Here is a 15619-nt window from a genome sequence, read left to right on the forward strand (position 1 = left end):
TCAAGGAGGGAGAAGATATGGCAATGAATCTGCTTCAGACTTTTGAGGAATTTGTGAAATATGTTGATGTTCTTCTGAAGCATCAGCAGTAGGAGAGATGCTGCTTATAGCAGGGAGCAACACACAAGGCAGAACTATGAGCTTAATAGTTGATTGAATGCTAGCAGGTAGTGATGAGGAAATGGTTCATTTCCGGCCCTCATCCTGCATCTGAAAAAAACCTTATTACTGCCATTATATTAGGTTTGGACTGTATACATTTACTTAATTATTAGATTTTCATCCCACCTTTATTACTTTAGAAGGCGACAAACAGACCTAGTGCTCCTTTCTCCTATTTTCCTCACAACAACCACCTTAAATTTAAAGCTATTTAAATTTGTATGTTCTAATGTACAAATCTGAACTGAATGTGCATTACATAAACTTTGCATTTTCAATAATTGAAATGATGTTTATATTTTTGAAAACTATTGAAATGAAAAACATCTCAGTATTTTGATTGTGTATCAAGAGAATTTTTGTGTATCCAAAATTAGGTCAAGAATTCTCTCTCTCCACTTCCCACAGGTCTGAAATTCCATCTTGCCAGTATTTTCTTTGTATTGCAGCCTGATATTGGAAATAGGGGAGAAAGAGGAAGAGGTGGGAGAGGACCAAAGGCATCCCATCTAGTCTTTTTTTATTAAGCCAGTTAAGAAGGAATGATGACTTCTTCATAGGGCAGTCTGGCTAGCTTTCAGCAGCCTTATACTCCTTGAGCAGGCAGTTTTTCAGCATAAAGTAATAAACTGTTGGGACTGAGTAAAAAATTTGGTGGGAGGTTTTTACAGTTATTTTGGTTTATCTAAATGCTATACTTAGAAACTACCCTTAATATATAATTTGGCTTATATAATTTTCCAATACATTGGCTTCATTGTTGGCTGAGTGGGAATTAATCATAGGTTACATCAGTGAGCATCTTAACTGTGGGGTGTCACTGATCAAACCACTTCTTTTAATTGTCAAGGAGAAGGGAGCATCTCTTGGACTGTGGCAGCTGGCTTTCCTTCTATGGCTTCCCAGCTGGGCTGTTCAGTGACGTGTTTGTTTGGCACATCTTGGAAGATGAACAGGATCTAACACTTAGAAGTTTATTTCATCTCCTAACTTTCATCTTATAGTTAAAATGCCTATACTCTATAGAATGTTTCATTTATTCTGGAAAAAGCCTAGCTTCTTTCAATTTCTGTTTAAAAAGTAGTGACCATTTAATATTTTATTCACAGTTTCATTGGGTTTTCCTTCTGATGTGTGAAGTCATATCTGAAAATCCAAATTATTTGTTTGCTTGTTTATTTGTGTGAAAGAGAGATTCCTCCTCCGAGGTCAGACACTCTCTCTAAAAAAGAGCATGATGCTGTGTTAGGGCTCATGCTGGTTAAAGGACACATGAAGTTTATCTGCCAGTTTTAGGCCATATATTGGTATTCTAGGCTTCCCAATATGATTTATATTGGAATATAATCAATTAATTTACAATTGATTTCAAAAGAACTAAAGAAAATAAAAGAACAGTGGAATCCATTGAAAAATACTTCGGCTAAATTTAATGAATAATGGCACTTAATTTTGTATATTCTTTTAAAACATTTTCAGTCTGAAATTCTATAGCTAGAGTTAACATTTTCAAACATTATATATAGCATTTCACATTTGAATTCCATGTTAAATGCAACAGTAAAGTTATCGCTCAAGCCTAACTTCAGTGAAAATCCACATGAGAAAAATCTTCCTTTTTGTTACTTTTGCTCTTAAATTTCATGTTCTTTTTCACTGAATATCAAGGACAGGGATTTTGAAAACAGCGTAGGTCTTTTTCTGAGAACATAAACCAACTATTTTAAACTGCTAATCTCTTTCAAACAGTAGACTTGAAACAATTAGAACTGCAGTAAATTAGAGTTGGATCGTTAGCAATAGCTGAGAGTATATAATACAGATCAAGGGCAAAGCATATAGTGAAAGAAACATATGCAGCATTACTTCTATCGGTACACCAGTGATGACATATAACTATGAATGTGCTCCTTAATTTCACTGCTGGAGAGTGTTAATTTATTTATAACCTTAACACACAGCATATAGCAAAAACAAAAAAATGCAATAGTGAAATAGGTATAGTATATTCAGCTTTATAAATAATATAGTACCACAGAGTTCATTGAAATCTAACTTCAAATTATTTATGGTAAGATTAGTTCAGTAATGTTGGAATCCCTTTTAGAAGTATCTGTATATTAGAATGGCAATGTCTGAACCTTTCTTCCATCTGCAAAATAGATGTTTTTAAAATTGGAGTTGTTTCCGTGTTCTGATTATTCGATCTATTCAATAGTACTTGTGTGTTGCAAGTGGAATTATTGAAAATCAATGTAGTCTTGTGAAGAATTAGTTGCCTTGAAGATTGTACTGAAAGTTTATAGTTTTTGCGCTTTAGCCTATAAGCGCAATTATGCTTGTAAGAATATAAGCTACAATTAGCAAATGCTAATTATAGCTTATATTATTTTTCCTAGCATTTGCTATAAAGCCTAATCTAATCTTGAATGACTGCTGTTGTGCTATATCTATTTATATATCTTCATTTTTAATGGCTATTGTAACTGAAAAAAGGGTAAAATTCTGATAAATTCCAAAGCATTTTGCGTCCTCAATATGTTTTTATTGCTAATTTAGAATAATGATGTATTAGGATTTTTGTTCAATTTAATTTCTGGAAAAGCACTTTTCTTTGCAATGTAATATTTTACTTTAGTACATCTCATTTTTGTAATAGCTGATTTTGCTGATTTTGTTAAAGCATACTGCCAGGTACTAATATAGATTGGTTTGAACAATCCTAGCTCTTCTGTTTGAACTGAAGTAACTTCTTGATGATATTATGATAACAGTCAAAACTGCAGAAACTCTAAAATAGAACTGCCTTTCCTGTGGTTTTGCCCCCAACATTTCTTATGTTGAAAGAAGATTTGAAGAACTATAATTTCAAAAGCAAAGGACAATTATGTTAAGATTCTTATATTCGATATTTTAATGAATGAATAATGAAAACATGAAATAATGCTAATTGGTAGCACTGATGTGATGTGATATTCTTGGGGATTTATTGTATATATCAGAATGTGTACATGCATAGTAAGGCTAAGATGTTGATATCCTATCACATATGTGCATATTCCCTAACTTCTGCTGTGCAGCTTCTAACACATCGCAAAAATTGGGTAGGAGTTTATAATAGATTTGTCAGTTTAGTGGCAGTGATGATATCCCTCTGAAACAGTGACTGATAAACAACCATAGTATGCATAAGGAGCAGAATTTTCCCTCCAAAGTATTACTATTCCTGTTATTGAGAATCATTGAATCTTTCTGTGAACGAATGCAGAAACAGTGATCTAAAGGAAATACAATTTCTTTAACTAACATTTTCAAATTAATAAATTCAATTAAAAAGAAACAAATGCTTGCTACTGGGGAGATCAAACAAACCCGTACATATTATTTAATCTTATTTATTAGATGTAATAATTTTTCAACGTTTTTCTATGAAAACATCCATGTTTTCATCTCTCATTTTTTTGGTATGTTTTCTGACATCTTGAAATTAAACAATTTGTAGTCCTGCCTTTTCTATAAAAAGATGTTGAGACTCTAGAAAGAGTGCAGAAAAGAGCAACAAAGATGATTAGGGGACTGGAGTCTAAGACATACGATGAACGGTTGCAGGAACTGGGCATGGCTAGTCTAGTAAAGAGAAGGACCAGGGGAGACATGATAGCAGTGTTTCAAATATTTGAGAGGCTGTCACAGAGAGGAAGGGGTCAACCTGTTTTCCAAACCACCTGAAAGCCAGACAAGGAATAATGGATGGAAACTGATCAAGGAGAGATTCAACCTAGAAATAAGGAGGAATTTTCTGACAGTGAGAACGATCAACCAATGGAACACCTTGCCTACAGAATTTGTGGGAGCTTCATCACTGGAGGCTTTCAAAAAGAGATTGGGCTGTTATTTCTGTCAGAAATGGTGTAGGGTCTCCTGCTTAGGCAGAGAATTGGACTAGGTGACCTACAAGGTCCCTTCCAACTCTGTTAATCTGTATATAACTTCAGTTAAATTATAAAGCTGGCAGTTCTATTGAATTAGTGCCAAATGTTTATAATTACTGAATCAAAAATTGCTTAGAATATCACTATAAATTTTGCATTAATTCCAAGTTTAAAAATTTAGCCTCTCTGTTGATGTTTCTATAAAACTGATTAATGCAAAAAATCTAATAATTCAAAAATCTAGTGAATAAACTATAAACACTCTGATGAAATAGGTGGTTTGTAAAACAACTTTCAGTAGCAACATATTTTGCTAATGAAAAATCTGTCTTCACAATCAATGTGGTTTCATTCTTTACTCTGTAATGTAAGCTTGGTAATTGTGATTTTTTTTTTTTTGTACAATTAATGGATAGAGGAGATGAAGTGGTTTTCTAAGTACTTAATTTAGTATGCCCATTCCACAAATAATAGTTTGAAGCATTTGGAACGATGTTCTAAATTGAAAGATGGGTTTCTTTTACAGGGCTTGGAAAATTATTTCATCTCATTTAGTTTCTCTCTGGTTTAGCATATAGTCTGTCTATCATCAACAAATCTTGAATCTATCTATCTATCTATCTATCTATCTATCTATCTATCTATCTATCTATCTATATAAAAGGATGTATGTATATTTGTTCCAGCATAACTATGGAACGGCTCAAGCAATTTCAACCAAACTTGATACACAGATGACTTACCCTCTGGAAACAAATACTGTGGGGGTAAAACACCCCTGGTGTCTCTGTGTGTGTGTTCCAGCATAACTGTGGAACTCCTGGGCCATTGAGAGCGTCCTAGAACGGTAATTGAGATGTCAGTTCCTTCGCAGCTTCCTCTGGAAAGCCAGCCATGACGTTTGCACTCCAGTGGACCAATGGGGAAGCACCTGATGGATCTGGGGCAAAGTGCCAGGATTTTAGACAGGGCGGGAAAGAGGAGCTCATGGGAGGGGGAAGGGAGAGGGCAGGGATGATGGGCATGAGACTACAGGGAAGAAAGGCTCCAAATGGCTCCCTGTCAGACAAACGCTTTGACATCTATAAATACCCACGCAATGCCGGGTTATCAGCTAGTTACTTATAATTTGGGTTGGGTGAAGATTTTTCCAGTTTTCCAGAGGGGAGAGAGAGAGAAAAAAGAAAACCCTGAAAAATTTCCAGCAGAAAAAGATGCACTTGTTATTGGCACTCTCATTTATATTTATTTATTTATTTATTTATTTATTTATTTATTTATTTTATTTTATTTTATTTTATTTTATTTTATTTTATTTTATTTTATTTTATTTTATTTTATTTATATGCCGCCCTATCTCTGTAGGACTCAGGGCGGCTCACAACAATAAAATATCTGAATAAAAGCGTGTTAAAATACATGTTAACCCCCCCAGTCCAGGATGAACAACCATATCTTTAAATCGCGGCGGAAGGTATGGAGGTCAGTTTTATGCTACCTTAACCTCATAAATTATAACTATCCAGCAGCCAGCTCTCAAATATTTTGCCACTTTTTTCTTTGAAGACTGGCAATAGGAGAAGCCAAATGATTCTTTCTTTTCTATTTTCTTCATCTATCCCTTCTTCCCATGTTGTAGCTGTAGTCCTATGGAAGAACTACAATGCCCCTTTGTCATGGTGTTATTCTGGGTAACATTTTATATGTGAATAATTAGAATCTAAAAAAACTTCCATCTGTCTGTTTTTCACTTATCCATGAGATTTGAAATACTCTCTCTTTTTCTGTAGCATTCTAGGCTGGGTATGATTGATTAGTTGATTGCTAAATTATAACTATTTCTTTTGACTATACTCATTTGATATGTGAGAATGCAAAGGCAAGCTAAGGTTGCTCAAACCAGAGAAAAAGTTGAAGGAAATGTAGATTGTAGAGTTTTTACTACCACAAGGAATATGTTTGGATGTTTTCACTGACTCTGGAAAATAGAACAGATTGTCTGATTTTACGTTAATTCAGCATTTATACTATATAATGTATGTATTGTGTGTATATATACATATATGTATACGCATGTACACCAGGGGTGAAATCTAAAAATTTTCCCTACCGGTTCTGTAGGCGTGGCTCAATTGGTGGGTGTGGCTTGGTGGTCAGGTGACCCGATGGGTGTGGCTTGGTGGTCAGGTGACCTGGTGGGCGTGGCCAATAATAATAAATAAGAAAAATAAGAAACAAAGTACACAAAACAATAAGAGGTACCAAAAACCAACTTTTACACTTTACACACACACAACACAACACAACACAACTGACTCACACACAATGTAAAAGCAGCTGCACTTGACCCAAAATGGCCCCTGCAACAAGTAGGAACCTCACACAGCCACAAAAAGCTCAAAAACCAACTTTCACACTTTTTCCACACAAAATACCACATACAGCTTTGTGAGATTTTGTGTGTTTGTGTAGTTAGAGTGAAACACTACAGAAACACACCAAATATCAGAAAGATGCACAAATATTTTATTATTTTATTTATATTTTTAGATAAAAGCAGCTAAATTTAAAACTTCCTTAACTTTAAATTGCTATTAAAAAAAACACTCCAAAAAACCCCCCAATTAACTATTTTTTTTAAAGCTCCCCCCAAAAAACCAAAAAACCCAGTTACTTACCAAATTGAAGGCACAAGGCAGGCAGGCAGGCAGGCAGGCAGGCAGGCAGGCAGGCAGGCAGGCAGAAAGATTGAGTTGCTCACTGATTGCATTGATTGCAGGCAGGCAGATTGAGTTGCTAGCTGATGCATTGGATTGCAGCAGCTGAAGCAAGGCAGGAAAAGCAAGAGCCTGAAAGAAGCAGCAAGCTGCCAAGTGGGCAAGTGGGGACCGGACGATTGGGTGCGCATGGGTGGGGGGCCAAGGGATTTTTACTACCGGTTCTCCGAACTACCTGCCGCCATCGCTAATGGATCACCCAATCCAGTCCGAATCAGGAGTATTTCACCCCTGATGTACACTCACACTTACACTCAAGAATTAATTCTTATTAAGGAAAAATCCTGATATGTTTAATATTTAGTCCACATGCTTCAGATTTAGAATATTTTCTATTTAGTAAATATCTGTGTATGGCTCTCCATTCATACTTCAATAGCAGTTTGTGAGTTTGAGGAGGAATCTGCTTTGAAAAAATGCAAAATAAATTGTTCTATTTGTTATTACAAATAACAAAGATCTAGAATCTTTATGATCCCCATAATTTGTTATAACCAGTAACATAGGCTTTAGATTAAACAAAATGTGAAAGTCAGTGATTCCCCTAGATTTGTTGCTGCTTTCTTTCCAAGTAGAATTGAGCTAATTTTTCCCCTGCAGTATTTTTTTCTGTAGGAGATACTTTTTAATATGTGTTGAGCAGAGCTTGAGGAAGAGAAGTTGGTTGTTGACTATATGCTTTACGAGAAGCCATTGTACCAAGATTTATTGTATCTTTTCCAATATGATTGCAGGTTTTAAAAATAATTAATCACAAATTTATGATTGTGCATGCATAATTATATGTAATCATAAGTCATGTATTAAATGCAAAGCAAATCAGTACATTAGCTTCCCTCTTCTCTGTATATCAAGCAATTTTTAAAATTATGTTCTCTCTTTGACTTTTCTTCCTCCTCTTTTCTCCTCTAATAGGATGAATCATCCATGTTCTTCCAGTTTGGCCCATCGATAGAACAACAAGCTTCTGTTATGCTGAACATCATGGAAGAATATGACTGGTACATTTTCTCCATTGTCACTACCTACTTTCCTGGCTACCAAGATTTTGTCAACAAGGTCCGTAGTACTATTGAGAACAGCTTTGTTGGCTGGGAGCTAGAAGAGGTACTCTTGCTGGACATGTCTCTGGATGATGGAGATTCAAAGATCCAGAATCAACTCAAGAAACTCCAGAGTCCTGTCATCTTACTGTACTGTACTAAGGAAGAGGCCACTTATATCTTTGAGGTGGCTAATTCTGTTGGTCTGACTGGGTATGATTACACATGGATTGTGCCCAGTTTGGTGGCTGGAGATACAGACACAGTTCCGTCCGAATTTCCCACTGGACTCATCTCTGTGTCATACGATGAGTGGGACTATGGTCTTCGTGACAGAGTGAAAGATGGAATAGCCATAATAACCACGGCCGCCTCTGACATGCTATCTGAACATAGCTTTATTCCTGAGCCCAAGAGTAGCTGCTACAATACACAAGACAAGAGGATCTACCAATCTAACATGTTAAATAGGTAAGGGAAATAAATATAATAATAAATTGGTTACTCACAAATTCATTAAAATGGTTGGAGTTTTTGTGTAGTTTTGGAGTCCTCCCCCCCCCATATATGATTCTCATCCAATGCAAAACTAATTGAGTATATACATGGCAATAAGGAACATGTATATGAATACAAACTTCTTGGTGACGGGATGATAACAATTACATACTGTATTTCTAATGTTGTAAATTATACTGTTGTTCTGGAACTATTCTCAAGTCCTTCTGTAAGATATTAAGTATAACCGGTGGAAACATTTATCAAGGAGACTCTTAAAGTAAGCATTTAAAAAAATAAGTGGTAAATCTGTAAATGCCACCTCTAAGTACAATAAAATTTTGGCAACATATGATAAGTAGAGAAGCATGGCTACAAAGCAAAAAGCTGGTAGACCCTAGAAAGAAAAACTGTTGTACCAGGGAGATAAGAACAAGGTTCAGATACCATAGAATACATAAGAGTCAGATTAAGAAAGGAAAAAAAAATCAGGAATAATGAGATCATTAGGAGAAGTTATTAGGCACAGGACTGGCACAGAAAAAATGCCACAGTTCAGTATGAAAAAGCAGCCTATATGTGTGGTAGATAGGATTGGAGTATGATATGTTGATAGTGGTTAAAGTGCTGGCCTATAAATCAGGAGATCATGAGTTTTACTCCTGACCCACCTCAGCGTTGTTATTGTGGGGAAATTTATTTATGGAGGGAATATAATGCATGTTCTCTGCCTCGCATTACTTATAATGTAATAAAGTAATATCTAGTAAATTAATCAATATGATACATTAATGTAAACAGTACCAAGAGAGATAGGATCTTTTTCTAACCTTGAAGTGAGAAGCAAAACTTTAGATGCTGGGATGAAAGATTAATTCCAGTTAGTGAAGTTCACGGAGAAGGAGTCTACTATTCATTTGGAATATGGATTCAGCCATTGAATCTGTGACTTGGCTGGGTGTTTTGTCAAGCCAGCTTCTTAGGGCAGCATGCAGGAGAAACAGGTTTTTGCTACAATCTGTTTTTAGTAGGCATAATTTTCTAGAATTCTATTAGGTATTTGAGATTTTGAGCAATTGGACCTTAGTCATATAACCAAGACCTGTAATATTACGGCTGCTCTGTGGGATGAAGTCACAGGAACACATTGTTAAGAAAGTAAACATCAGATTCTAATTTCAATGAGATGCATATCCATAACTTTGTTAAAGATTATGGCCTTAAATTTTAAAATATTTAGCTAGAAATAAAAGTCAGTGTTCACCTATTTATGGAATCATCTTCTTATTGGAATATTTTATTAGTGTGTAGTACAAATAAGACAAATTTTGTTTTTTGTTTTTCGTAAGAGCGGAAGTTATGTTGTGATCCATGAAATATACAAGCTATAATTTATCAAAAACTCTTTATTCACAGAATTCCTTAGACTTATTCTATGAGAAGTAAAGTAGATTCTTTTGCACATTTTGTTCATTTTTTGTTTTTTCATAGAAAATGGTGTCTGCACATAAACATTCAATGTTGCACATAACAGAAAAATGATTGCAATCACAGTTTTAAGCTTCTTTTCTAAGGAAAGTTAGAAGTTTTACATTTTTTTAGTGGTTACAGGTTTTTCTTGCCTTATAAGTAGCAGTCAGTGAAATGAAAGGCTCACAGTATAATGCTGACATAGCTGATATTTTGTGATTCCTCAAGTTTATGGGGAAGATCAGAGCAGAAAATGTGGGGCTGCTGGTTTTGAAGGCAGCCATGCATACATACAGTGTCACTTTCATTTCTGGTTCAAGAGAGAGATGAAGCTCTGAAACTGCCAAAGCAAGAAATTTCAGACATCATTATAAACTCACTATACTCTTATATGGGATAGTCTGTTCCTTTGGCAAGACAAGTCCATGTACTGTAAGCAGAAGGTTATAAATTTTAAATGAAACTGTTATTCATAAACTATTTCCACGAGGGGCCCTTTTTTCTGCCCTTTTTAATAAATGTGGAGAACTGCTGACAAGATGATGAGGAAAAGAAGGGGCTAAAAGAAGAACATTTATGGGCTGCCTTTATGTGATGTAATATCTTTATGTCTTGTAATATCATCATATAATGGCCTACAATAATAAGTTCCTTCCCACAGAAAAAAATATTGCTGCTTAGTTTCTGGGAAAATCTGTAGTCCCCATAACAAGTTTCTGTAGGGAAAAAAACCCCTTGTCATCCCCCACAATAATTATGCTGCTACAATGTTGTTCTTTCCTTGGAAATTCCCCTGCTGTTTACCAACTGATAGCCCCAAATACAGTGGAAGCTGGAACATGGTTGCATCCCAGGATACTAAAAATATTAAAAAGTAGACTATAATCCAATCTGTTGCAGACTTCAAAGTTTACAAAATATATCCAGTCAGGTCTTTTTATTTTGAGTAGCAGCTCCCATTCACATAATTTAAATGGAGGGTGGGGGGTAAGAGAGCAGGGCTGCCACTTCTCAGTGCATGGAACTAGATTCATGACATTCCTGACTGAGACAAGGGCTGCAGAATGAAAAAGAAGAACAGTTTTGATATACATTTTATTCAAATTCTATAGTTACTCATTAATACTACACTGTAAGCTCCTTCTTGCTGCCCATATTTATTAGTTTTATTGTTTTTATATGAGGTTTTATATTCTGTAAGTCACCTTGAGTCGCCATGTGCAAATAAGCGGCAATATAAATTCCATAAATAAATTCATTGATTCATTCATTCATTCATTCATTGATTCATTCATTCATTCATTCATTGATTCATTCATTCATTCCAGGGACTGCAAAGAGCTGTTCCTATTTAGAGTTGCTTTGGTAAGCAGGGATTTGGTTGTCATGTTTATACTCTACCTTTAATAAACTTTATAAATACTTTAATAATAATAAACCCATGTGCCCAAATTATGGTAATTTTTGAAATAGTTTGGCATGCTACAATAATTTTGAAGAACAAAGTTGTTTTTTAAAAAATAGGGACAATTTTGTTGCTGCTGTCTCATAAATGCTTGCATTGCCATGTGATTCCTTTTGCAATGCCCGGAGGCGCTTAGTTTTCTCTCTTCCTTTTCCATCTTAATCTGAGATCTACTGTTGATCTATTCTTCCACTCACTTTCTTTCTTTCTTTCCAGCTCCTGGATTATTTCATGGAGAGAATGGCATCATTTGGTTGGACCCAAAGGCCTTTAGTGATATCAGGCAAAAGAATCCCAAGTATAATGAGTTAGAAGCTGCAGTTATGAATACATTTGCAGCTTCTGGCTGCCAGTTATAGCGGTATCATATTATCATAATGTTTCTTTTGCCAGCTGGTGAGCAGGGAGGAAGGAAAGGTCTATAGCAGTGGCAATAACAGAAGTGATAAGAGGCCAGGAAAGGAATTGAGATGATAGGCAAGACTGGGACCAAAGAAATAAAAAAGAGGGAAGGGGAAGGAGGAGGTGGGAAAAGTCTCTCAAATCCAATAACACTACTGCAAAGAAACCTATTCTCTTCCCAAAATCTACCTAGTACCTTCCTTCCAAATTTATTGTCTTATTTGTCTTTCCAAATCTTCTGAGGTGTATCCTGAATAAGGTCTTGTACTTTCACTACTTTTCCTTTTTGTCCATCTGCCTTTTATGAAGGGAACCTGCACACAGTTTGCACAGTTATTAGGCAAGTGAGTATTTTAATCATGTCATCATTTTTATTCATATTTTCCACCTCCAAGCTGCATAAACTTGAATCATCGTCATCATCTTTTAACGATCCCATAATCCCTTGTAGGGTGGAGTCTGGGCAACTGAATGGAGCTAGCAGAGCATTTAATGACTGGATGCCCTTCCTGTTGCCAATGTGGAGTTTTGTTCAGCAGATATATTCTCATTGTGCCCAGAGAGAGAAATATTTGCCTCTACCTAGGATCAAACTCATAGTCTCCTGATTGTGAGGCGAGAGCTCCACCCCTAGTCCACCATGCCACTCCAAGCTGTATAAACTTGAATGCTTAGTGAATATAAGCATATCAGGTGATGTGTATTTGTGTAATGCGGGAGAGTATGGCCTAAGAAGATCAACCCCTATATCAAGGTATGCATAATTATTAGGCCACTTCTTTTCCTCAGGCAAAATGGGCCAAAAAAGAGATTTAACTAACTCTGAAAAGTTAAAAATTGTCTTTCAGAGGGATGCAGCACTGTTGAAATTGCTAAGATTTTGTTTTGAATTTTAAAATGTTTTTTATTTCTAATAAACATGTCTTAACTGTAGTCTCTTATCCATTGTTAATCAAACATATTCTCTTTTATAATAATAATAATAACTTTATTGTCATTGTACGTTTATACACAGTATACCCATATAACGAAATTCACTTAACACCCAAAGACCAGGTCCAACACGCATAACAATCCCCAAACACACTCCCACCCACCACAAATTCCCCACCCCTAAACCACCCAAACATCCACACAACAGACTAAGTAATGCTGTCCAACAGCTCACTGATGGTGGCCCTTTAGTTCATTGTTGCCTTGGTGGCGCAGCAGACTAAAGTGCTAGTAAGTAGCACTAGCTGCCTGCAATTACTGCAAGTTCAAATCTCACCAGGCTCAAGATTGACTCAGCCTTCCATCCTTTTGAGGTAGGTAAAATGAGGACCCGGATTGTGGGGGCAATAAGCTGACTTTGTATAAAAAAAGAACACCGCTTAGGGGGGCCCGAAAGCCCTACTAAGCAGGTATATACAAAAAGTATGAAGGTTATTGCTTAATGCATTGTAAGCCACTCTGAGTCTCCAGAGGAGGGCGGCATATAAATTGAACTAATAAATAAATAAATTGTTGAATGCAATTATAGCTCTGGGATAAAAACTATTCAGAAAACGTGTAGTCCGAGTTTTAATTGTTCTGTATCTTCTGCCAGAAGGCAACAGTCCAGAAAGTTTGTAAGCAGGATGGGAAGAGTCTCTAAGAATATTATGCAACTTCCTCAAACAGCGAGATTCAAAGATGTCATCCAGGACTGGTAGCTGGAGCCCGATGATATTCTGGGCAGTTTTAATGATTCTCTGTAGAGCTTTTTTGTCCGCTACAGAGCTGCTCCCATACCATGCAAGAATGCACTCTCAATGGTGCTGTGATAGTAGGACAGAAGTAGATGCTGAGATAGATTTATCTTCCTGAGCATTCTCAGGAAGTACAGCCTCTTCTGTGCCTTCTTCACAAGCATGTTAACGTTCATAGTCCATGAGAGGTTTTAACTTTCATATTAGTTTATTCTTCATCCTAAAAAAATTGAGTATACTCGGGGTTGCTCTTCTACCATTCCATCTCCCTTATTTTACAACCCTTCTTCTTCTCCTCTCTTTCCCTTCCCTCCCTTAATCTATCCTCTTCTACTTTCTTCTTTCCTCCTCTCCTTCCTCTTCCTTTCTTCCACTCCTCTCTTTTTCCTCCCTTTTAACCTTCTCTCCTACTCTTATTTCCCCTCCCTTTCTTCCTCTCCTTTTCCCTTTCTTCTGTTCCTCTCTCTCCTTCCTCTCTTCTCCCCTCCTATCTATCCCTCTACTCCTCTTTCCATTCTCTCTCCATTGTTATATTCATTTTCAATTCAATATTTTCCGAAGTGGTATCCGAGCAACTCTGATTTTCTATTTATATACACTTTCTTTTCAATTTCTTTTCTATTTTACTGATTTCATACATATCATCATAAATGTACATTTATATGGTAGCATTTTTTCCTTTCCCCCCCCTACTTCCCCCTTTTCCATTTACGCAGGTGTCATCTGGGTTTCTATTTCTTTTTTGTCTTCTCTCTCATTTACTTTTACCCTATCTAATTTATTAATCTCTAATCTTTTATTCATATTTCTTTTCTAACCACTCATAAAAACGTCCTCATGTCTTGAAATACACCGATTCCTCTTTATTTTTTATTCTTAATGTCTTATTTTATTCTTAATAATCAAATATGTATCTTCTTTGCCATATTTCTCTGGTAAAATTCCCAATAAAAATGTGTCTGGTCTTAACTCTATATGCTGGTGTAGCATTCCTTCTAACCATGTTTGTATTTTAACCCAATAATTCCTTGTTTCCTTACATGACCACCACATATGATAATATGATCCTGGCAACTGATGACATTTCCAACATTTAGCTGATTTGTCTTTAAACATTTTTGCTAACCTTTCTGGTGGCATATGCCATCTATAAAACATTTTATATAAATTTTCTTTATATGCTTTTGCCATCGTTAATTTATAATTCCTTTCCCATAGTTGTTGCCTTTTCTCTAATTCAATTGTATAGCCAAAATTTTTTGCCTACGCTATCATTGTTTCTTTCACTTCTTCATCTTCTAACTTAATTTGCAATAGATAATTATGTAATTTCTTAATCATTTTTTCATCTGTTCCCATCAGTATCTCATCCAATTCTGATTTACCCATATTAAAACCATACTGTTTAAGATCTTTTTTGTATCTTAATTGTATTTGCAATTGTGTAAACCAATCTGTCTCAATCCCTTGCTTTTCCAACTCTTATTTTTGTTTTAGTTTCCCCTTTTCTGTTAAAATATCCTTATATCTAACAATATTTTCATATTAATAATATTTGAATGTGTCAAAGCTTCCATCGTCGAAAGCCACATTGGTATTTCCATATAATGGTTTTCTTTCACTCTCTCCCACACTGTTAATAAACCATTTGGTTTATAAATGAAATTGCTAAGATATTGGGGTGTGATCACAGAACATTTTGTTGCAAATAGTCAACAGGGTCTCAAGAAACTTGTTGAGGAAAAAAAGATGCACATTAACTGCCAAGATTTGAGAAGATTCAAACGTGAAGTTACCAAGAACACATTATCCTTCAGTGCTGTCATATTCCAGAACTACAATTTACCTGGAGTGCCCAGAAGTACAAGGTGTTCAGTGCTCAGAGACACAGCCAAGGTAAGGACAGCTGAAACCCGACCACCACTGAACAAGACACATCAGTTAAAATGGCAAGACTGGGCCAAGAAATATCTGAAGACAGATTTTTCAAAAGATTTTATGGACTGATGAGAGTGACTCTTGACGGACCAGATGGATGGGCCCATGGCTGGATCAGTAACGGGCACAGAGCTCCACTTCAGCTCAGACGCCAGCAAGATGGAGGTGGGGTACTCTTGTCGGCTGGTATTATTAAAGATGA

The 15619-nt window shown here is 35.9% G+C and overlaps 1 protein-coding gene across 4 annotated transcripts in view; it reads left to right on the forward strand.

Annotated features, from left to right (window-relative positions):
• Positions 1–15619, forward strand: part of GRIN2B (glutamate ionotropic receptor NMDA type subunit 2B) — a 367937-nt gene that overhangs the window by 149490 nt on the left and 202828 nt on the right. For 3 of the 4 annotated variants that reach the window (XM_034402725.3, XM_034402727.3, XM_034402726.2), the window contains exon 3: positions 7787–8385. In XM_034402725.3, the coding sequence (XP_034258616.1) occupies positions 7787–8385 (599 nt within the window). Of the gene's footprint in view, positions 1–7786; positions 8390–15619 lie in introns of those variants that run through there. The other variant, XM_087873919.1, reaches the window with a different exon arrangement.

Source organism: Pantherophis guttatus, chromosome 7 (genome assembly GCF_059756535.1).
Source record: "Pantherophis guttatus breed Tessera chromosome 7, ASM5975653v1, whole genome shotgun sequence".
Lineage (NCBI taxonomy): Eukaryota > Metazoa > Chordata > Lepidosauria > Squamata > Colubridae > Pantherophis > Pantherophis guttatus.